At 45.2% G+C, this 24,603-nt stretch overlaps 1 protein-coding gene across 5 annotated transcripts in view; it reads left to right on the forward strand.

The window, feature by feature from the left end:
- LOC101282148 (stimulated by retinoic acid gene 6 protein-like) overlaps window positions 1–24,603 on the forward strand; it is a 61,450-nt gene that overhangs the window by 5,192 nt on the left and 31,655 nt on the right. For 3 of the 5 annotated variants that reach the window (XR_004484021.2, XM_012533660.3, XM_049711138.1), the window contains exons 2-4: window positions 3,965–4,093; window positions 21,559–21,634; window positions 23,389–23,489. Coding sequence is in view for 4 of the 5 variants with exons in the window: in XM_012533660.3 (XP_012389114.1) it covers window positions 4,074–4,093; window positions 21,559–21,634; window positions 23,389–23,489 (197 nt within the window). In the remaining variant the exon portion in view is untranslated. Of the gene's footprint in view, window positions 1–3,964; window positions 4,094–20,352; window positions 20,537–21,558; window positions 21,635–23,388; window positions 23,490–24,603 lie in introns of all 5 variants that reach the window. The other 2 variants (XM_033431159.2, XM_049711136.1) reach the window with 2 other exon arrangements.

Consider the following 24,603-nt stretch of genomic DNA (forward strand, 5'->3'; position numbering starts at 1 on the left):
TGGTGTGAAGAGAGCAATTGTAGAATTGTGACGGAAGTAACCAGGAGAATCCAAGAATTTAAAATATCCATTCGAAGCCTGGGCAGTGGAGCCAGGAAGCGCCTGGCAGATGAGCAGTCACAGAAGAGATGGCATCTCCATGTGCCTGAAGGAGGAGAGCTTTACACTTCTTTTCTCTGAATGACGCGGCATGGATGTACCAAGAACTGCTTCTTCTGGGAAGGAGAGGGCCTGGTTTCAGAGGAAACACATTGACAGCGTTTCTTTGTCTGCAGGTGTCCAGTGAGGGAGTTACGTTGTACTGATCCTCATATTTCTCTGTCTTCTTCATTTTTCCTTCATCATTTTCAATTTCGAAAACAAGCATTTGTGGGGCCTCCCCTGTCTCCCAGGCGTCATGGCGAATCAGGCCTAGTCCTGGCTTCCAAGCTACCGTGATCTAATAGGGGGACTGGGACCTGGGCACAATTAACTGGGATGTGACCGTCTGCTCCACTTTCCAGTTGGCACTCGGTGGAGAGCATGTGCCCTCTAATTGCTCATGCTCGTCGAGGGCTTGCTGTGTGTCAGGCACCCTCCTGAGCATTTTATATTAGCTCATTTCAACCTCATCTGTCATGAAGTAGGTGTAGCTTGTCTCAGATAAAACCAAGGATCAGAGGGGTTAACAACATAACGTGGCCAAAATTACAGCTGGTAAGTGGTGGAGTTGGCCCCAAAGTCCACGCTCTGTACCACTGCCCCAGGCTGCTTCTCCACAAATATGTGCTAAATGGACGAATAAAGAAGGCCGAATATGTGCCATAAAAGAGATGTAGGCCAAGCCAAGAGAAGTAAGGTTACACCATGGCGATCAGAACACTACGCCAGATACTATGCTTGAGGTGGGACTTAACGAACGAAAAACCATGGCGATAAGCAGGTGGGAGGCGCCGCTCTAGGCAGGAGTAAAGGGATCAAGGTGAGCGAACACAGATGGCCTGAATTGTCGGTTATGGTGCCTATTCACTGCCTCCAGGACCCCCTCCCACTCCGTCAGAGCTGATTAGACCAGGGGTGTTATGGACTGAATTGTGTCCCCTCCCAAATTCATATGTTGAAGCCCTAACCTCCAGTACCTTAGAATGTGACTTTATCGGGAGACGGGGCCTTTAAGAGGTAATTAAGTTACAACAAGGCCATTGGGGCAGCCTGATGCAATCTGACTGGTGTCCTTATAAGAAGAGACTAGGACATAGAGATGCTAGGGTGCAGGTGCACAGAGGAAAGACCACGTGAGGACACAGCGAGAGGGCAGCCGTCTGTAAGCCAAGGAGAGGCCCCAGGAGAAACCACACTTGCAGACACCTTGATCTTGGACTTCCAGCTTCTGGAACTGTGAGAACATAAAGTTCTGGTTTAAACCACCCAGTACATGGTATTTTGTTATGGGGGTCCTAGCAAACTTATATAGGACTGAGCCAGAGACAGGAAGGCATAGACTGGCTGTGACCACCTGGGAAAAAGATGAACTGGGGCAGATCTTTTCTCTTAGCAGTTAGAACTGGGGAACTCTGGGAAGGAGCCAGTGGACTTTGGGGGTAGAGGTTGAAAGGATACTATGAACTAAAGTCAGGATGGTGGTGAGTTAAAACCCCAAGAGAGCAGAAACCCTAAGGAAGCAAAGGGGCTGAGTCAGAGAGAGGAAAGATTGAAGAAAAAGGCCAAAAAAGGAGAGAGACAAGAGAAAGACCACTTGGCCACAGAGGGGAGGAACCTTTCCCAAGAGTGGCTTCAGTCTCCAACACCTTCCCTGGTTGGGCCCCAGCCCTTGCAGGGGAGGAATTGGAAACCCCTTTAACTCCAGGCAACTCGAGTGGATCTCTGTTCCTTGTTCCCTAAAGAGCCAGAGTAACATGAAAGGCCATGTTTAGGGATGGATAAGCAACTTTGAAAAAAATATAGATGGAAACCAGTGGAGATGAGGCTGGAAAAGAGGGTTGAAGCAACTTCTTGGAGGGTTTGGAAAGCCAGGGTTGGGAGAGCAGACCATGGAGGACGTTTGGCAAGTCTGAGCTGTGCTTTAGGGAGATGCGTGTCTGCACTAAGCATGGAGACTGGGGGCTGCAGGCCTGTTAGAGAGCACTTGTGTTGGTCCAGGCAGGAGGTGGTGAGGGCTGCAACTGCAGCAGTAGCAATGTGAATGGAAAGGAAGTTGTATTGGTTAGGATAAGGACTAGCTGCTCTAACAAACAAACTCCAAAGCATATAATGGCTCTTACATAATAGAAGATTATTCCTTATTTGTGTAAACTCTCAAATGGCTATTCCTAGTCTCCTCAAGTGTTGATTCAGGGACCCAGGCTCTTTCCATGTTGTGGCTCCACCATTCTGAACACCACCTCCAGGCTGGCAGAAGGGAAAAGAGGAATGAGCCCTCTGACATCCAAGGGATGGATAAGAGCCTCCAGGTGGCAGAATGAATGAGGCGAGAGAAAGGGAGGAGCCACAGACAACTCATGGGCGATAGGAGTGTGATGCTGCCACTACCTGGCCTGGCAGCTGATGGATGCGGTGAATCAACAGACGAGAGCACCTGGGGTCTAGTTCCCATTTGGCTCGGGATGATCGTTTGGGAGCAGGGTGGCCATGTAGAATCCATGGGCCATTCTGGTAACTGGGAAATCTTAACACACTTCTCAGCAGCAAGAGTCATGCTCTGCCCTGATCAGGACTTGACCATTCCTTAGCTTCCTGCATCTCTCTGGGTGTTACTTGGTTCTCGGTCCCACTGATGAGTGTTTAGTTCTTGTTCTGTGTCTCAAGGTCAGACTCCTGAAAGAGGTGACCTGTTGGACAGAATGTCCATCACAGATGGCAGATTGATGTGGTTTATGACTGGCTGCCCTTGGGTCAGGCACTCAGCTTTGGCCCAGTGAGCAGTGCTCTGGGGCACAGAATTGCATGGCACCGGCATGAACGCTCACACCCTTGGCACAGCTCTGTGGACATGGCAGGCTTTCTCAGGCTAGTCCTCTTAGTGTACTTCCCTTCCTTAAGCCTCCGTCTTCTCATCCTTAAAATCAAGAACTTGGACCACATGATGCTCACAAGTCCTCCACATTCTGTGCTGTGTTAGCTATAGGGCAACACCAGCTGCTGTAACAAACAAGCTGGCACTCCACTGGCTTATTACAGCAGACCTTTATTTCTTGCTCATGGACAGTTGGTGTAGAGGACAGCTTCCTCTACATGGTGATTCAGGGACTCAGGCTCCTTCCCATCCCATTCCTTTAGGGCCTTTGAGTCCTAAACCAGCAGGTGCGGGAAGGAGAAGGTAGAAAAAACACACTTGCTTCTTAACTGTCTTAGCCCAGAAGTACCACACATCACTTCTGCTCACATCCCATTGGTAGCCTTGATCCCGTGTTTATTCCTAGACTCCTGGGTGGGCTGGGGAGTATGCCCCCTGGTTGGGCCGGTCCTTGCCAGCAACAGCTTCACTTTATGGCAAGGGAGCAGGAATTCCTTGTGGACAGCTAGCCCCGGTTCTGCCACATGGGTGGGGTTCAGTTTTGAACTTGTCTCCAGCCACTTCTCCCAGCAAATTGTCTTGTTTCCAAGGAGAATCTTGAAGCCAGTGGTGCTAGTTTCCTAGTTTATTGCCTTGAGGCAGAGTCCTACTTTATTGCTTGTAATAATTCTTACAGCTAGCCGAAGAGGCCTCAACTCCTGGGCAAAGCTCCATTAGCTCAAGGAGCCAGTGCCCACAGCCAGTGAGAGGCAGCAAGAGTCTTGGAGAGAGGAACTAGGAGGGCAGTTCCTGCTTTTGCATGAGAAAGCATGGGAAGGGCGGTAGAGCAGAAGAGTAGCCAGTAGTGTTCCCAAACAAGGAAGGAGGCCACCCACTTGCTGTCATTTCTCTGGTAAATATTTGACTGGATGTTTGCCTTTCGCTGAGGTTTTATTTTTGGGTTCTGGGCAGAACGTCAGAACATCAGAAGCAGTCATCACCAAGAGGCAAGAGAAGCCCAAAGAACCGCCCAGAGAAGCAGATTGCTCACCAGAGCTGCAGGCAGTGCTTTTCCACCAAGATGCTTTCCTCAAACGCAAGGTGAGTTATCAGGGTCAGGCTTGAGACAAGTCATGCTGGACAACTGTATGTTCCTGGCAACTGTATTCTTCTTTTTTTTTTGGCCATGCCCTGACCAGGGATTGAACCTGGGCCCCTGCCAGTGACAGCACCGAGTCCTAACCACTGTACCGCCAGGGAGTTCCCCCTTTTTTTTAAATAAAAAAATTTTAATTGATGTATAGTTGAGGTACAGTATTAGTTACAGGTGTACAATGATTCACAGTTTTTAAGTGAATACCCTCCAAATCCATCCATGTTGTTGCAAATGGCAAAATTTTGTTCTTTTTATGGCTGAATAGTATTCTGTTGTACATATGTTCCACATCTTCTTTATCCATTCATCTGTTGACGGACACTTAGGTTGCTTCCGTATCTTAGCTATTATGAATAGTGCTGCTATGAACATTAGGGTGCATGTATTTTTTCAAATAAGTGTTTTTGTTATTTTCTGATATATACCCAGGAGTGGAATTGCTGGGTCACATGGTAGTTCTATTTTTAGTTTTTTGCAAAACCTGGCAACTGTCTTCTTTGCTATGGTGATTCATGGAACCGGCAGGAGGGCATGGTTTACCTAATTTGTAGGCAGCTGGCACGATGGGTCGGTGAACAGATTTCTGTTCATCTTCAGTTTAGAGCCACAGAGTGGAGAGGGAAGAGCGCAGATACGGTGTTAGCAGACCTGGGCTTGAGTCCTGGCTCTGTAGTTTCTAGCAGATCTTAAAGCCTTGGTTTCCTCATCTATTAATCAGGTGTAATAACCCCTGTCCTACCTAACCCACAGCTTTGTGAAGATCATCTGAGAAAAGAGTGTGAAAGGACTTTGAGAGCTGTACAGTCCCATCTAGAAGCGTTCTCACTCAAACATATAAACTTAAACACTTCGTTTTAAATGATCCCAGAACTAAAAAGGCTGCTCACAAATAGAACAAAAATTAGAGCCATCACTTTCTGGTGTCATAGTGTTCTCTGTTTAGATTGTCAAAGGATGTTATTGTGGGGATGGAAAAAGAATTTTCCCTTCTAGGGAAAGAACCCTTCTAGGTTCTTGACTGAGACACCCCTGGAATAAAAAGATTAACAGGAGAAAAACAAACAAATTTAATAATATGTATGCCTCCTGTATACATGGGAGATACCCAGGAAAATAGAGTAACTCCCCCAAATGGCTGAAGCTGTCACCCTAAATACCATCTTCAGCTAAAGGCAAAAGAAAATGTTGGGGTTGAGGAGTTAGTTATAGGAGGTTATCAGGAAAAGCACAGTAAACAAGGGTAAGGTCATTATGCAGATTTAAATAATTGTTTTCTACATTGATAAGAGTTTCTAGAGATAAGGTCATCTTACCTTGTCTACCTTATCTACCATTCCTGGTACAGTGAGGAAGACACCCTTACAAACAAGAGATTTCCCCCATACATGTACATGTCTCCTACAAAAGCTCCATTTTTAGAGCTTCCCCTATGTCTGCAGTTTCTTACAAATAACCATGTTAAAATAATCCTTATGCTGAAGAGGCATATCTTGGGGTGACAAATTCTTCCCCCCTTCATCCCACCTTTGAAACTTCAAACAAGTTTCACAGTCCAGAAGCTGAGTTGACAAATTGCTCCATATCTCATTGAACCTGTCTCAGTAGTGAGAATAGGTCAGCTTAGTTAAACAGTTGTGTCTCATTTCAGGAGGTGGTCTTGCAGGTGTGCTCCCAGAGTTAGGCCTAGATAGTGCCAGTGGTCAGGTATTTATTAAGAGGCATTTCTATGGAAATGGAAGAAAACCAAAGCTTAATGGTTGGAGAAGACTCTAAACCACTTTCTGAGCCCAGGAGGCAGCCAGTCAAGAAGATTTTCTCTGTGTTAGGGTTGAACCATCTTTTGCAGTTTGAGTGTCTCTGATGATGTCATCAGGTGTTCAGTTACGCTTTCTGAGTGGCCCACAAAGCAACAGGCACGAGCGATGTCTAAATATGAGCTGTTATGGTGATTTCTCTGAAGTGTATATCAAGCCATTCACATTCAGTTTGCAGGGTTTCAGGGAAAAGGGCAGCTTTTGTTTTTAGTGATTCCAAGTCAAAAAGGTGGGAGAAAATTGGAAACATTCGTTTGGAGATTTGTAGCCGGATATTTGAGGAAACTAGAATTCAGGATCCAGTCCAGTTTACGGGTAGAGAACAAAACCCCAGAGACAATTAACAGAACCAGAATCTTATCTACAAGTGTGTATTATAGTTTCTACTGAAACATAATTTTTCTAAAATCACCCTTATTTCTATCCAAGATAGCCAAATGAAGACTAATTTGTTCACAAAATAGGTCTAGTTTCAATAAACTTGTCCCGATTATTTGTGCAAGCGCAGCAAGAATAGCAGTTGACCATGCAGGGTCTTTTAAATATTCTTTGCTGGCTTTTCATAAGGAATTTCAGATTGAACTTTTTGTTTGTTTGTTTGTTTTTGTGGTATGCGGGCCTCTCACTGTTGTGGCCTCTCCCATTGCGGAGCACGGGCTCCGGATGTGCAGGCCCAGCGGCCATGGCTCACGGGCTCAGCCGCTCCGCGGCATGTGGGATCTTCCCGGACCGGGGCACGAGCCCGTGTCCCCTGCATCGACAGGCGGACTCTCAACCACTGTGCCACCAGGGAAGCCCCAGATTGAACTTTTAAAAGCATCTAGAGGAAAAAAAAAAAAAAAAGCATCTAGAGGTCAGGAAGCCAAGCCAAAGACTTTCCATCAGACTTTGCCTTAATGCTTATGGATTTGAGTTGATTCCTCTCTTCTTGAGGTCCCCCAAGTATCCTGTACCTGCCAGGAAGGGACTTTCCTTACTAACCTGGTAAGACTGTCAGGAACCCTGAAAGCAAGGTACCAGGCTGTTTTTCCAAGGGGATTTATTGACTCTATAAACTCAGCCTTAATTATTTAAAACTGTCTTGTCATATCTGATCCTATGAATCTTCTCAAATCTGACATTCCAACCAAAGCTTTGATAATATAACAAATGTTTCCATTTGTGTCCTGTTACAAGAAGAATAGATTCTTATTAACTTATGCAAATAAATATTTTGTCGTAAAGAACATTCACTAAGCTTCCAAATTCTGAAGGGATCAGGTAGGGAGAAAAAGTAATTGTTTCATCCTTATTCACAAAGGTACACTTTATCAAATTGCTCTAAGTCATAGGTAGCTTAAGAGAAAAAGTTTCCTTAATATTAAAGAACTTAATCTGGAAAAACAAAACATTAAGGAACCAACAATGTTTCAGACAAAAAGTCATAAAATTATAATCATCATCATCAGTTCGTTCAGTCTGTTATTAATTCTTGTTCTGCTTAAATCCAGTTTTTTCATCAGTTCTGGAGATTCTTACTCAGTTCAGTTTTATGATCTTTAAGTTATCAGAAATCTGTGCTTGCCAGAGTCCTTTCCATGAATCTCCTTGAAGATGAAGCACACTTGCAAACACTTCTGCAAAAGCATCAGAGTAAAACAGTAACTTCTATAAATGGCAAAGACTTAAAAGTGGCCATGGTTAAAGATCTGATTAGAGTTCATTACAATGCGATTGACAAAGAAATTTGGTTATCTCTGTAACAGACAACATTCTAGTTATTATTAAGGTAATTACTAGAATTATGACTGATTAACATTATACCAGACATATCAGAATTTTAGGAATTTCATACAATTTCTGGAATGCTTATATACCTATACAAATACACTTAAAGAAGGCTTAGTATTATGTCTTATTTGACAGTGCTTCCCATATAATTTAACATATCAATAAGCCTCTATCTCTCTGTCTTTAAGGAGAAGAAATCTTTTGAGATGTTCCAGGGGCCCTCTGGAAAATCCCCAAATTACTTCCATGTCAAAAAGACTTTAGTTAGAGTTTGATTTGGCAAAGTTTGTCAAAAATATCAAGAAGTTTGGACACTTGACTAACTAAGAATCACACTATGAAACAATACATGGTTGTCTATTTAACCAAAGTGACAATAAAAGATTTTAAAGGCAAATAGAGATTGTTACACAGTTGTGAGCAAAACTTATCTCTTAATATTGAGATGATTCAGTTCTCTTAAATAATCAAAGACCTGATTAAGACAACATGAAGCACAGGAAATTATTTTGATAAAACACCAAATCTTTGCTTTCTAGGCAGATTACTTAAGAGGTAAAGAAAAACCTTTCACAACTTCTTATCAGGAGAAGACCAATAGTCCAATAGAACTTTGTCCTTTTAACAGATGAAAGAAAATCAAGTTCCAGTTTTATATAAGTACACTATTAAGACTTATTTTAAATACCCTTATAATAACAATTCAGTTTCAGCCAGCTTGATTACACAACGTAAAATTCTCTTTCTCTCCCCCTTCAACTTTCTATATACATTTAGTTTATCCTTTATTTTCCACCTTCCCATTCTGAAATAACCAGCTTTACTTTAGGACAAAATCACTTTCATTTCCTTCAACAGAAATGCATCTCCATACATCATATCTTTTCTTAGGTAAAAATATATCTTACTTTTCTTGCATACAGAGTTGTTTCCCATATTATTTCTGGTAGCTTTAATTACATATATTAATTAGAATTCTTAACCCTTAGCAACCTTAACTTCTGGTGAAAACTAAGAAGTGAGCAATTGTGAACTCTTATACCAGAATTCCGTAGACTGGCAAATTTATGAATACATTTCGTAATTTTGAAGCATACAGTTTTTCATAGTACAATCTTTCAATGTGGCACAAAATACATTTACTAATAAACCCAAATATCTTTAGTTTCTCTGTAATAAGAAGAGTCAGTAAACCTGTGTTCAGTAATTAATGTTTCACTGTTTCATCTTATTTGGAAATGACCTAGATATTCAATGAGATTCCATTATTTAACTTAGCTTAGCAAAACTTTAAGGTTTCAAGTTACCAAAAAGATTTTGGTAGCTATTTTTAATTAGAATACCATACACATATTTATTGCTGAAAAGTTCACCTGAAAACTCTTATCCCATTTACCTCTATCTACATCACTTCTTCCCAACAATTATGTTTAGACTATTCACAAAAACCTAATGAGACATTAGACAAAGTCAGCCATCATCCCAAGCTATTTTCCTTGCTGACCAGTTTTGCAACAGAGATAACGTTATCTATGTATTTATGAGAGTTTTAGAATACCCAATCCTTACAAACACGTGTCCTTCAACCCACATAAATAGAGCTCTTTATACATTAATTTCGACAATACCATGTGGAGGTAGAGAGATATCACATCTCTACAACGTACATGTATAAACATACATAAACATACAGACAGATGCAAACAAGACCTTATAACTGTTGTTCTAAAATTTTAGCCATGAGACACATACAATAATACAAAACTCACTAGCTTATAAAAGAACAGTTGGATTCAAACTTTGTTTTGGCAGTTGTCACCTGCTCAGATGGCTAAAGCTTTTTACTAAGATTTGTGGGAGGACATTTAAGATTTTTCATTAGTCTGATTTCCACATAGTTCCTTCTCTTCTGCTTCTGATGAGAAACTTCTCCCTAAAGTTTGCTTCTCAAAGAATGGTTCTTAGGTCCCAGAGAAGATGAATGTAGAAAATCTACATCAAGAAGGCACAGAGAAAGTACTCAAGTTTTCTCCAAGGAGTTTTGGGGTATATTTGCCTATTATTAGAGGTCTAGAGTAATTACTATTTAAAATTGTCCTTCTTTTTCTTAAGTGCAGTACAACTCTGTTTCTGAAATCCCAATATCTACGAGCATTTTAAGATGAAAAGGGGAGATTTGGGGATTGATAAGGCTAGGTGGACTTTGAATTGTTTCTAGAGCCACATTTCTGGTTTTGTAGCGATTTGCAAGACAAAGACAATTGTTTTCTATTTCAGAGAATTGGGTTGTAACCTGAATATCAAGAGACTGACCCACCCATCCAACTAAATTTGCTGCTTTGTATAAGGGTGATTTCCTACTGAGATGGAGATCAAAAGATTTCTACATTAGAGAGCTTCAGGGTTTAATAGACTGAAAAAGCCTGTCTAAGGTGTTTTAAACAAAGGCCTTATTTCTGAGTGCATATTCAACCTTGGACCAATTCACCTTAGGGGGGAAAGCCTCTTCAGTTGCTCTATCAGCCTCTGAATATCAACCTCTACTGAACCATTTCCGAGTCATTTGTAGGAGGGCCTGGGAGAGATTCTGGCTGTCTGATTCCTCTGTGAGGGATTTTTTTCCCAGGGGCCCGCCTGGCTTGTCTGCTAACTTGTCTGCTAACTAATAATCATGCGTGGGAAGAATACCCCTTAACAGCCAATCTAGGTCTCTGTGAGTGGGGTTATGAATGGTCACTGATCTTTCCAACTCCTCTCTTAGTTTGGTAGGATCTTCTGAAAGTAGAGGTAAAAGGGCTTTGTAATTGAAAAGATCTGTGTTTACGTCACCTCTCTAAAGCTTTATCCTTGAAGTTGGAATAATAGTCCATGCTGCATAGGTTGTAAAAAGACTGAGATAATAACTGTAAAGACCATACATAGCCCAATGTCCAGCATGTGATAAACCTTCAATGAACGATAGCTATTATTATTGTTATTTTACTAAGTGAAAAGAAATGAAACTGAATGTTGCTTTATTGGACAGTTAAGAATGGTAGGGAGCAGAAAATGGGCTTTTGTCTTCTTCAGTCACCAATTTTTTGCATGGTAACTCTGTCTGAAGTTGTCAGATAGGCGTGAAAACATTCCCATACACTCCCTCCGAAAGGAGGGTACCTACCAGGTGCAGACCATTCCTCTCAGTACAGCAAGCTCAAAATAAATGGGCAAGGTCAAGGCAAAGGAAAATAAACAGAGATCTGGACACACAGAAGAGAAAACAGAGAGGCCCTGGGAGAAGATGGAATAAAGACAGGCCAGACACAAAAGGTCAATCAATAGCTCATCTTAACATTAGCACCCGTGGGGACTTCCCTGGCGGTCCAGTGGTTAAGACTCCACCCTTCCAATACAGGGGGCGCGGGTTGGATCCCTGGTCCGGGAACTGAGATCCCCCATGCCGAGCGGTGCAAAAAAAAAAAAAAAAAAAAAATTAACACTTGTATTTGAGTCCCACTGTGGACAAGTGACAGGCTCCCTCTGACCCGTGCTCTCTGATGATCCAGTGAGACCTTGGGATGAGAGTGCTTTATAAACTGTAAAGCACTGTTGTTTCCCGCAGTGCCCTGCTCAGAACAGGGGAAGATCTTGCAGCCCCTCTGCCCTGGGGGAGAGCTCTGTTCCCAACTTGATTGAGCTGATTCTGTCTCTCTGAGTCAGTTAACCAGGTGGTGGTGGAGCCAAGGCACCCAGCCAGGGTGTCCAGCTCTTTGGTACTGTGGCTCCTGTGTCTCTCCGTAACGCCAGTGTCTGCGCCCCCCTGCCCCGGGAGGGGCCCCAGGGTCTGCGGGGGGCCGGGCTGCTGCTTGGAATCCTCCACTCCCACCTCATGGAATAGTGTCTGTGGGAGGGAGTTGTAGGGAAGGTGGAAGCAGGCCTGAGAACCAGCAAGCATGGTGCTTCCCAGTTAACAAAGCACCATTCATACCCATTCTCTAATGATCTAGGGAAGTAGATCACATCCATTCTACAGATGAAGCAACCAAGGCTTCAGGAGGAGAAATGATTTACCCCAGGTCGCAAGGTCTCTGACTCCAAATCCCAGGCTTTTCCTCTGGGCAGATCTGAGGACCCACATGGGCATGAAAACCCACCTATACACACTGTCTGGTGGAGGTTACCAACCAGAGCCGAGAATTCCTATCTGTAAAGCAAGGTCCAAATGGATGGGAGTAGTCAAGGCAAAGAAGCAGAAAACAGATTTGGACACACAGAGAAGACAGAGGCCCTGGGGGAAAAATGGAATCAAAAAAGGGTATCAATGTGTGTTTTATTATGGAACTTCCCCTGATTCTCAGAGTCACTGAAAGTGACAGACAGGGACAAACCAATAGGCAATAAGAGAGAGAAGCACAGAAAGACACATGGAACTTTCTGGGAAGGGTGTCAGAGGCAAGCCTGTGGGGGATGGAGGAGCTGGGAGGAAAACAGAAGGGACGGTCAGCAAGGCGGCAGCCTGTGTGGGTTTTGTGATAGTTGTGGACTTTATTTTATTTTAAAAATTTAAACTTTTTATTATGGATGTGTACATATTTATACAAGAGAAGAGAGAATAATATAAAGAACCCCCTATTCCCATCACCCAACTCCAACAATTGTCAACACATGGGCAGTCCCCTGGACACCCCTGCCCACTCCCCCTCCTCAGACAGCCTATCATTTCCTCATGGATTTCATCTTGAGAGGGAGTTTGCTTTCCCCCACACCATTCTTAAAGTTGTGTGTACACCAATGACCTGCACACACATCCACTCTCAAACCTTCACAAGCCCCCGCAATTCTCATGTGTTTGTGCCGAAAGAACTCACACTGCCCTGCCCATAGGAACAGAAAAATTCATTCAAGAGTCACGGAGGATGACAGCTATCAGTTACTTATGTGGTCATCCACGTTGCCAGGGTTCAAGTCCTGGCTCCACTGCTCACTGGCTGGGTGAGCTTGGACGAGTTTCCTCATTTTCTGGAGCCTCAGTTTTCTCATCTGTGAAATGGGGTGATGATAGTACCTCTCACAGGCCTGTTGTGAAGCTGAAATTAGTTAATAAAAGCATAACCCTTAAGGTATGGCTTGGTGCACAGTAGGCCCTTGAGAAACATTAGCTTTCCATCCATCCATTTAGGAAACGTTAGTGGGCACCTGCTGTTGCCACGTTGGGCCAGGAGCTGTGCACATGAGAAGAATGAGGAAGGTCCCTGCCCCCTAGTATCTCCCCATCCAGTGGGGGACACAGACGCAAGAAAAGACTTTTCCACACAGTGGGCTGGCTGCTGTGACTGTGGGCTGAGTCCCAAGCAGTCCAACCTTCTCAATTTACAAGTGACCAAACAGACCACGGGCCCCCCTGAGCCCAAGGAGCCACAGCACTTAGCAGCAGAGCTGGGTGGCCTCGGAATGGTTTCTCCTGGCCAGCCACCTTTATGTGAGAGCCTCAGGGGAAGCTGGTGGCTCTGGAGGACAGCGGGGCCAGTCTGGGCAAGGGTGCTCTGGGCCCCCCTGCCTGCAGTGTGGAGCAGGACACTGGTCACAGGGCCAGGTATGTGCAGCGCTCTGGCTACTGGTTAACCAGGTGAAGGACTTCAGTCCACTGTGTGGTCAGGGGCCCAGGGCAGGGGAGTCCCGGATACCCCCTCACCTAGCAGGAGGCCAGGGATGCCAGGCCAGCTGCCCATGACCTGCACTGGATTGGGGCTGGGGAGGCGCTCAGTCTGGAGACGGCTGACCCCAGATGCTCCAGGGACAGAGGAGCAGATGGGGTCTGGCATCTGAGGAGGTAGAAACAGCCAGTGAGAGTCCCCTTTCAACCCAATGAAAGAAAATCCTTTTCTTTGGTCCAAAAGCAGGGAATGGATGGGAAAGTTCAATACTGACTGAGCACTGGACTCTCATTGTATCTAATCCTCACGGCAGCCTGTAAGGGAGTATTAGATCCATTTTCAGGATGAGAAGAGTAAGGCCCAGAGAGGGGCAGGGCCCCTCTACGGGCACACAGCTGATTGCTGGAGTGGGGCTCACTCCCAGGTCCAGCACTTTTCCCTCTGGGCCCCCTTACTCGATGAGATGGAAGGGGCGACTTGGAGGATTCCCACCACTGGAGGTGCCCAGATGAGGCTTCGTGGCTGCCCATGTGTGGGGGGCTGGAGGCAGGTCCTGGGGGAATTCAAACCACCATGGCCTTGGGTTCCAGAGCCTTTGAGTGACCAGGCAGGAGTCTGAGTCCGTGGCCAAGGGTGGACTGGAGTGTCTCACATCACGGGTGTGGACAGGGTGCAGCTCAGCCGTGTGCTTGCCCAGCACTCAGTGTACACAGACGTTTCCCTCTCTCCCGCCCACCTTCCTCCCCTTCCTTTTCCCCTCTTCACTCATTCATTCAGCACTTGCTTGGATTTGTTATGTACCTTGTCCCTAGTCAGAAGCTGGGGGTGGGGTGGGGTGGGGGATGGTAGGAGTTCAAAGTGGAATGAAGCATGTTTCTTGCTTATGAAAAGCCCAGTCTGAAAGTGAGAGATTAAGCATGAAAAATGCACCTGTAGCAGGAAGCAGAAGTGATGAGAACCAGAGAGCACCGCAGGCTAAGTCTGGGGGAGGGTGGAGTGTCCTTTCCAGGTGACTCCGGCCTCAGGGGGGTGAACAAAGAGGCTGGTGCAACAGTTCCAGACAAGTGATAGGGCCTGAGCTAAAGAGTTTGCAAATGACCTTACCTGCTGTCTATCCATCAGAACAAGGCCTGGTATTCGGGAACCCTGCAGTGCAAAGACCAATACTTGCTGAAGGTGTCAGGAGTCAGAGGCCTTCAGGGGTGCACAGCCCCTACCCTAGCAGTCACCTCATAGTCAAGTCTTTTTTTTCCAAACAGCTGGTTGACACCCATTCGCGGGTTGTAAAATTAATTTCGTGTTTACGGCCAGCATTTTACAAAATGGGATGGAAAAGAACAAAATGAATAGAATTGAATTGAATTAAAGTTACCAGAGATCATATTAATGGTATTGTTTTATGAAAATTTGTTTTGCACACATGTATCCGAACTGGGTCATGGCTATAATGTATATTTGACTTGTAGTCAAAAAACTTAAAAACACTGATCTGGTCCAACCCCCTCATTTTGCAGAGCTTTGGGAGAAGAGGGTAGGGTGGGGCACTGGCCCGCTCCTGTGTTCTCTCTACTAAACTTGTCTTTCTCCTAAAGCATAGTTTATATTGACATAGGTCTCCAAACTCAGCCATCCTCATTATTCCTGACCACTCCCAGAACCAGTGTCCCATCTGCCCAGTGGTGTGCCAGGAAATGTGTAGTAACTGGCTCCCTGAAAAAAGTATGCATATACGTACATAAGTTTAATATAAATTGTACTGTTAGAATAGATTATCACACAAAATTTACAAATAATAAAATATACAATGATCTTTCTTGCAGATTGCACAGAGCCAATTAAATCTCAAAGAATGCTTTCATTGATTTTTGCCAAATTCTTGTGTCTGTAGCCAACCTGCCATTGACCCGTGAGGTTATTTTCCACATGAATGTTGGTTGATACTTTTATTGACATTAATGAGTAACACAAATGTGAAACAATGGAGACAAGGTATATATAAGTCAGAACTTCACTCATTTGTCAATGTCAGTTTCCAGAAACTATTTTTTCGATGAATGGGATAAGAGTTTTAAATTCTAGAAGAATATTTCCTCTTTTTCTTTTTTCTTTTGCTATTCACAATGTAATGGCTACAAACATATGTTTAAATTTAATCTGCCTTGTTAACATTTTCTCTGTCACTTTCTAGACAGTCTGCAGAACAGTAAATCAAAGCCTGATTTGTAGTGTTCACCCATTTCCCTGGTATAAATTCTCCCAGCATGGCTAATTTCAAGCTAACAACATGATGTTGCTGACATGGAGATGTGAAGAGAGGCACGGTAGTGGCACAGACCATAACATAGAGTTTTCATGGTGCAGGTATAACAGATGTAAATAACCTCTAGAGAATAAATCATAGCAAAACGTAGCAAAATAATTAGGAAGTGATGGGTTTTGAGGCTTTACTACCTTCCTTTTAAATAACTTATTTAATTATACATTTATATAATTTAATTTTTACCAATGGTGGTGTTTAACAACCGGCTTGCAAAATTCCTGATAATGTGACAGTTCCAAGCTGGTACAAGCCAGCCTGAGCACACTATTACATCTACCTCCGACCCCAAGGCAGGACTGTGGAGAGGCTGTGTGTTAGAGGATTGATGGGATTCACAAAGGTAGGCCAGGGCTGGCCCAGAGTCAGACACCCCAGCACACAGGCTACTGCATTGCTGGAGGCATCACATGGACGGGCACGTGTGCGCGCGCACACACACACACACACACACACACACACACACACTGCACATACCTCTCCCTCCTTCCCAACCCTTCTCTGCACTCAGAAGTGGGAACCAGGTCAGGGTTCCGCTCACTGAGCCCCTTGAGCTGGACCTGAAGTAGTCCTGGGCTTCGTGATGTTTTCTGCCCACTGGCCCTCTCTGGGCCTCAGCTTCCTGAGGGAAGTTCCCTTGGAATTTAACAGACATGCCCTTATCCTGTCTGTGCCAGGTGCTGGGCTGGACTTGGGATCAGAGATGAGTCAGCCATAGCCCGGAAGGTCAGAGAAAGCTAGGAGCTCCAAGGGGCCACATGAGCCAGCAGCGGGGGCTGGGAGGATGGTGACATGCAGGGGTGCCTGGCTCCCAGCCTCACCTTCTCCTGGGCAAGTTAGGTAACCTCTCCTGGCTTCAGTTCTTCATTATGAAAAGGAGGTAATACAATCTACCTCACAAGATTCTTGTAAAGATTAAATAAGGTAATATAAAATAGCAGGATTCCTAGGACATAGTGACACACAATAAAGTGACATTAATCAATAAAAGTTATTATCATATGTTTAACTTATGACTATAATTTATTTATTTTATTTATTTATTTTTGGCTGAGTTGGGTCTTCGTTGCTGTGCGCAGGCTTTCTCTGGTTGCGGTGAGCAGGGGCTACTCTTCATTGCAGTGGCTTCTCTTGTTGCGGAGCACGGGCTCTAGGAGCCTGGGTTTCAGGAGTTGTGGCACGCGGGCTCTGGAGCGCAGGCTTAGTTGCTCCGCGGCATGTGGGATCTTCCCAGAGCAGGGCTCAAACCCGTGTTCCCTGCATTGGCAGGTGAATTCTTAACCACTGCGCCACCAGGGAAGCCCTAACTTGTGACTGTAGAGTGATAATGTTAGGACCAAAGGAATCAGGACTGCGGGAGCACAGAGACGCCCCACCAAGGCCATCAGGCAATCAGCGTGGGGCGTTGGAGAAAGGAGCTGGGAACGCAGACGACCCTTGCTCTAGATGCGCCAGCTGTGTGTCCTTGCTTGTTTCACCCTCATAGCTTTTTATTTCCAGTATTTTTTAAATAATGAAAGATTTGTAATTTATACCCTATCACAGAACAAATCTTGCATGTTTTCACTTTATGCTGATTCCTGGGCAACTTCCCTTCAGATGGTGTTTTATTGCTTTGGCATAAAGTCTAGTCTTTTCCCTGTTTACAAAAGCAAGCCATTCATTCATTCGACATGTGTCTATTACTGTCTATTTTGTGTCAAGCGCTGTTCCAAGCGGCTATCAAGCAATGCATCTGTGTACTACCCTTGGGAAATTCAAGAAAGTCATTAAAAAAAAGTAGAATGAATGCAAATCTTACAACCCAGAGATGACCACTCTTCACAACTTGGGATCATATTGTTTTATAATTTTTTTTTTCAAGGAACAGTGTATCATAAACACAGTTCCAAGCTATCATCAGTGGAAATCGGATTTCCTACATTTGGGGGTGCTGTTTGGCTGCTGCCCTGCAAAAGCTGTTTACCCCTCAACAGATCTGCCCCTCAAGCCCTGGACCCACTAGGAAGCAGTATGAGTCTCAGAGACCAAGAAGGGGCTCTCAGTGGCCTTCTCACTTGGATTGACTCCAGTGCCTGCTTCATCTATTCACTGCTGGAGTGAAAGCATAGCTATGGACCCCTTATTTAGAGAGCTACACTCTCTACTGTCCCTGAGCTCACCTGTTTCTAGCTGCTACCAGACTAACTCTCAGCTCTGCCCTCCAAGCAAAAGACCGGCTCAGCAGTGAATCGGTGTAGGCAGAGTCACCCTGATGAACGAGTTCTGTGGGTCTGTATATCCTAACATTAGAAATTGCCTTTCTTTATTAAAAGAATTCCGTTTCCTTTATTGATTAAATGAAGAAATCAAGTTTAGTCCGATTCCATTTTTGCTTGAAACTACAGGTTATAAACACACATAATTATGGAAGGAGAAAGGGCTTTTAGTTACTACTTTACACGTTTGTAAGTATTTTGAATGTTTTACGATGAACATATATTACATTTAAAATGTTATACACACATATGAGGGAAGGAGGGGGGCAGGAAGAGTGAGAATCTTAGCTTTCTAGTACCTGAATTCAGGCACCTCTCTGATTATTTCCATAGTGTATATTTTTTAGAAGTAGAATTCCTAGAAGTGGAATTGCTGTATTTAAAGGTTCTTGGTGTATATTGCAAAGTTAATCCTCAGAATGGTTATACCTCCTTACACTTCTGATTACCAGCAAATGAATACCAACTTGTCTTAGCCTTCACTAATGCTGGCCATTTTTGGCACCAGGGACCGGTTTCATGGAAGACAGTTTTTCCACGGAAGCCGGGTGGTGGCGGGGTGGGGTGGGGTGGGGGGCGGGAGGGCGCGGTGGGGGTGGGGGGGCCAGGGGGAAGGCGGTGGGGGGGAGGGGGGAGGCGGGGGATGGTTCAGGCGGTAATGCGAGCGATGGGGAGCGATGTGGAGCGGCAGACGAAGCTTTGCCCGCTCACCCGCTGCTCACCTGCTGTGCGGCCCGGGTTTGTAACAGGCTGTGGACCAGCACCGGTCCATGCCTGGGGCTTGGGGACCCCTGCTGGGTGGTGGTGTTAATAATTCCCACTTTAATAGATAAGACAGCATTTCATCTTAATTTCTCCTTTTATTACTAGTTGAAATTCTAAAAATGTATTGAATATTTTTATTTCTTCTTTGTTGGTGGCTTAATATTCTTTGGACAGTTTTGTTCTTGTGGTGTTTCAATTGTAGTCTTTATTTCATTTTTTTCTCTTCCTGTGTTTGCTGGAGTGATTGAATTTTCATTCCTTCATACACACTTCTTAATACATGGATTTACTTTCTGTTTATGTCCTTCTAGTAGCTAACTGTGGATTTTCAGCATACCTACTTAGAATTATATTTTACTTATAAAGCCCAGAAAGAGAAAGCAGGTTTCTCCATCATCTTTCTAAACATGACAAGAACTTGGTCATCATTTCACTTCCCTTTGTATCTACACCTGTTCCTACCCACCTCTCCCTTCTTCCATGTGGGGTATCATCTGGTATTTCAACTCCAAATTGGCATTTCAAACATTTTATTTCACAATAATTACCTAGATATTTAACAATACATTTTCCTGATTTCTCTGTTTGTTATTCCTCTTAAATTCTTCCCCTTCCTCCTAGATTCACTTGAGAATTTCCTCCAATGTTTCTTCCAATGAAGGTCTTTCTGAGTGTTTGTGTTTCTAAAAATGTATGTATATATGTGTATATATTTAAAGTCCTGTGCTCAGGGGTAATGGGAAGTTTTGCTAATTACTTTCTGTGGCTTTTTGCACCCTTCTACTTCCTCCTAGGTTCATTCTTCTTGTAGAGAATTTCCTCTACTCCTTATCTCAGAGAGGTTCTGTATTAACTTCATTTCCTCAGGGCTCCTCTATCTGTTGAATTTTTGGCTCCCTTTGGTGGTGTAATCTTTCCTCATGTGTGATGTTTCTGGGTTGGGTGCTTGTCCTTGTGCTGGAGCTTCCACTGGGATATTTGTTTGGGGGTGGGTGGCAGCTGCTGCCACAGCTAGTACTAAGGCGTGCTTTCAGTGCTGCAGGATGGAGGTAGGATGTACCGCTCGATGGGGTACCTCAGCAGCTGATCTACATCCAAAGCACCCGGTCCTTCCCAGGTGCCACCTGTGATCTGGAGCACTGCCTTTCTCTCTGTGACCCATGTATACTACTCCCAGAGAGGTTAACCCCATTGCCTCTGGTCGGTCAGCAGGGTGGGAGGACTCTTGGGTCTCTGTGAGACCCCAACTCATCATTCTGTGGTCTGTCGGCAACCCCCGCCTGCATCAGCCTCTTGCATATGAGTGCAGAGCACTTTTCTGTGGTCACAGCCTGTAGCCGTGCTGGCTGATGTTTTTTCTCTTCGTTCTAGTCCTAACTGCTCTCCATCATTCAGCATCTTCTAGTAGTTTCTGTGTCCCTGATAGATTCCCTTCTTGTTTTCAAATATGGCTATTTTTTTTCTTTCTTAAAAAAAATTCTTTCTGCTATTTTGAGGGTTTTTGTAGAACAAGGAGACTGACGTATGTGCTCAGTTTACTTTCCTAAAAACGGAATTCTAAATTTTATAGTTCTATCACATTTCCAACAGCATGAGTCACCCTCATCTCCCCCCACCACTTCTAAGTTGTCTTATTCCTATGTTTAGACATCACCGTGGAGTACTGGAACTTTAAAAACTTTCAGGGAAGTATGCCATGCTCACGGATTCCCAGAGGAATGCTCTTCCCTGAGACTTCTGGGAAAAGTGGGAGCTGACCGGGAAGGAAGCCCGAGGGATGGCCAGATGGATGCTGCAGGAGTGAGGCACAGAGTGAGCAAGGATCTGGAGGGTGAGCGTTTGCTGAGGTGGTGCAGTGCAAGTCAGAGCAGTGATAGTGAAGTGTGGCGGGAGCCCAGAAGGGAGCAGGTCCCTTTCAAAGAGAGACCAGGAAACTACTGTCATGTGTTTCACACACGAGACCGCAGCAGCCTTGTCCTGCAGACTCTGAGGTCTGGAGAGGACAGAGTCCACAGTCTGTCGTCCAGATGACCACTGTCCTGCCCCAATAGCCCAGCAGTGAATCAGAGTGAGCAGATGCTTCTTGACCTCTGGCTACGAAAAACCATGTCCGAAGACTGGTTTCCTGTGAAGTTACTGAAGCTTAAGTCTCAGGGGCCCTCACTTGCACAGGACCCTACCAAGGCTCTAGGAGGGTGGGAGGCACCTTGGTTAAGTGTTTACATGGTGATATGTTTTCCTTAAAATATGAAAAGATAAGATATTTTTGTAGTTTTATTTGAAAAGAACATCCAAATAATATAAGCTTTGGGTGCCAAGGAACCTGAATCTGTCCATGACTATGTCATCAAGCAAAGAAGGAGTTAAAAAAAAAAAGAAAAGAAAAGAAGGAGTTAGATCCAGTTAGTAGTGCAGTTGTATAGATAATTAAGCTGGAGAAAGAGATATGAAAGAAGATAATCCACTTAGTGAAGACACATCACAGGTGAGTGGCACTGACTCAGAAACGGAAGTTAAAAAAGATCAGATGGGGCTTCCCTGGTGGTGCAGTGGTTGGGAGTCCGCCTGCCGATGCAGGGGACGCGGGTTCATGCCCCGGTCCGGGAAGATCCCACATGCCGTGGAGCGGCTAGGCCCGTGAGCCATGGCCGCTGAGCCTGCGCGTCCGGAGCCTGTGCTCCACAACGGGAGAGGCCACAACAGTGAGAGGCCTGCGTACTGGAAAAAAAAAAAAAAGATCAGATGATCTCAGTGGGCTACAAGCCAAATTCCTGACAGTGATGCTCAAGGCTGAAGGGTCAATGCCTGCAGCAGTGACTGATGATGTGAATGTGTGTTTCGGTTGTTTTTCAGGACCAGGCAGCTAAATGGCACTTGTGCCAGCTCGGTGGACATGGAGCTCTTCCTCCATTACTCCCTCATCCCATCAGTAAGTGAAGGCAGGGGAGGGTGGATGAGGGAAGAGAAGGGGAGCTGGGGTGCTCCCATACACAGTCTCCCAAAGGGATCTGAATAGGTCGGCAGAGACTTGCTCTCTTACATTATGCACTAAAAACACAGGCAGAAGAAGGCTTTGAAGGTCCCAAGAGTCAGGGGCACTGACTTTTAGGGGAGTCAGAAAAGGCTTTTCTGAGGAAGCAGTGCTGGAGCTGAGGTCTGTTGGAAGACGTAATGAAGAACATTTCAGGCAGAGGGGAGAGCACGTGCAAAGGCTCCGTGGCGGGCGGGAGCATGGAGAGTGTGAGGAGCTGAGAAGGCTGGCGTGGCTGGAGTGGGGAATTGGAGGTGGAGGTGTCTGGGGAGGTGGGCAGGGCCAGGCCGTGTATGAAGGAGTTTTGTCTTTGTTCTAAATACAGTGGGAAGTAGTGGAGTGTTTCTGGCCCAAGGATGGTGTGATCAGATTTATGGGTTGAAATGATCTGTCTGTTTGCAAGTGGGGATCAGGTTGGAGGCAGGTAAGAGAGGAGGCAGGAAGGCCAGTTAGGAGATGGTTGCAGGGGTCCAGGTGAGGTGATTTTACATCATCCTAGATGATGGTGGTCACCTCCAGATGTTCAAGGGGTAAAAGCAGTAGAACCGGGTAATGGGTTGGATAGAGAGATGAGGGAGAGGGAGAGGTTGAGGATGACTCTTGGGTTTGTAATTTGCACAGCTGGAAGGATGGTGGTATCTGTCATTCACTTGTTAAGGAAAATTAGAGGGCATCCAAGTTTGTTGTGGATGAAGGAACAGGGCAGGGAGGAAAATCAAGAGTTCCATTTAAGACATACTGAATTTGAGAAGCCTTCAACACATCAAAAAGAAATGCCAACTATGTAGTTGAACATATGATTCTGGACCACAGCTGGGCTGGAGATTCAAGTTTGTGAGTCTTCTGTGTATTTGGTGGCCATTGAAAGTGTGGACATGGATGGGGTCACTGAGGAAGAGAGGATGGGGGAGTAAGATGAGTGGTCCTTGGACTGAACCATGAGGAGCTTCACATCTGGTGGTTGGGTAAAGAATGATCCAGCAAAGGAGACTGAGAATTAGAAGAAAACCAGAAAAGTGTGGCTGATAGAAGCATAGGGAAGAGAGTATTTCTAAGAGGAGGAAGAGGTCAACACTGAATGCTGCTGTGAGGTCAAGCAGATTTGGGCTTAATGTTTACATTTGGATTGAGCAACAAGGTGGTAATTAGTGACTTTGACCAGAACTGCTTCCGTGGAGTATGGGAGTAGAAGCCATGTTAGGGGGTCGAAGAGCAAGTGAGAGGTGAGGAAATGGAGACAGCAAGTGTAGATAATTCTCAGGAATTTTCTAGTAAAAGAAGAAAAGGGGCATCAAGTATAGGAGAATATGACTGAATCCACAGGAATAAAAAGCAAAGGATTTGCAACCTGAAAGTTATTACCCATTTTTTACGGATGAGGCCACTGAGGTTCAGAGAAGTTAAGTCTCCCTCCCAGCCAGTGTGTGGGACAGACTGTATTTGAACCCATGTCTGTTCAGAGCAACACAAAGGAAAGCTCAGTACAAAACATTCTGGAAGCTCAACGGTGCGTGCAGCCAGCTCTCCAAGTGTGGAGTTTGAGTCCTAGACGTTCTGAGTGCTTTGCTCACCCACACACTCTCCTCCAGTGAGGGCACCGAGGGGCTGAGGATGAATGTTCCCTCTGACAGACCCTTCTTCTCTTTCTATAGCTTTTCATCATTTTGGTCTTGTCCCTTCTCCAAAGACGAGAGCACCATAGACAGAGAGATGACGCTTCTTACCTCCTGGGAAACCGCTTCAGAATGATCATGTGAGTTGAGCCAAGGTCCATCACTACAGCTTGGGGTACTCTGTGTTTGGGACCAACACCATTTGTAAGACTAGGCTAACCACCAGTTACCTCCCTACCCACCTCTACCCCGCCGTGGACAGCTCTGCCCCTCCCTGCCCCAATCCACCCAAGGCCCAGAGAGTTCAGAATTGGCTTCCAAGCTACTGCGCCCTCAGCACCCAGGGCTGCCCAGAAGTGCTTAAAACAACTCGAAGAGGCTCAGCTCACTATGGGAAAGGCCTTCCCACACTCAGCACCATGGCTACCCCGAGAAGCAGGGGGGAGAGAGTTCCCTGTCACTGGTGGCAGCAAGCCTCCTTGTTGGGATGGAGGCATGAGACATGCCCCAGGAGAGCCCGCTGGACCAGGGAGCTTTCAGGGCCTTTCCCACTCTGCCATTCTGAATCTCTGCTCCCCTCCTCACATTTTTCCTTGAGTTCTAATTGTTCATCTCTCTGCCTCATCACCCTCTAATTACTACTAATGATGATGATGCAATTAGCATTTGTTGCATACTGACTCTGGCCCAGGTACTGAACCATCTGCTTTGCCTACGCTACTAGGATGGACCCCAGCATGGTGGAGGTTGTTATCCTCATGTAATGGATGAGCTAGCTCAGGCTCAGAGAAGTTGAGTCACTTGCCCAAGGCCACAGAGCTACCGAGTGACAAGAGCTTTAACCCAGCTCTGGTCGCTTTTGGCTCTGATTCTCCCAGTGTCATAACCTGAGAAGACTCAAGGATGTGAACACACTCAGGTCTCAGCCTTGGGCTCTGGAGAAGGGAGAGGAAGCCAGGATGTCAGGATGGAGTCTAAGGGTGATCTGACCTTTGCGGTGAGAGAAATCCAACAACAATGTCCATATACCGTATACCAGCCCAGAGTAGCAAACATTCTGGTTACCACCCATTAGAGCAGTCAGCCCCTCCCAAACTGCCAGGTCTAAGCCACATTGGCTGAGGCACAGAGAGAGATTGAGGCTGGTGGATAAAGATCTTCAGACTTTGCCCTGGGCATTTGGCATGTAGGGCCTGGTGTAGGACTTTTTAAGTAAGACCGCTATATGGATCATGTTAAACTGCTTTGAATTCA

The sequence above is a fragment of the Orcinus orca genome, chromosome 6 (genome assembly GCF_937001465.1).
Source record: "Orcinus orca chromosome 6, mOrcOrc1.1, whole genome shotgun sequence".
NCBI classification, from domain to species: Eukaryota; Metazoa; Chordata; class Mammalia; order Artiodactyla; family Delphinidae; genus Orcinus; species Orcinus orca.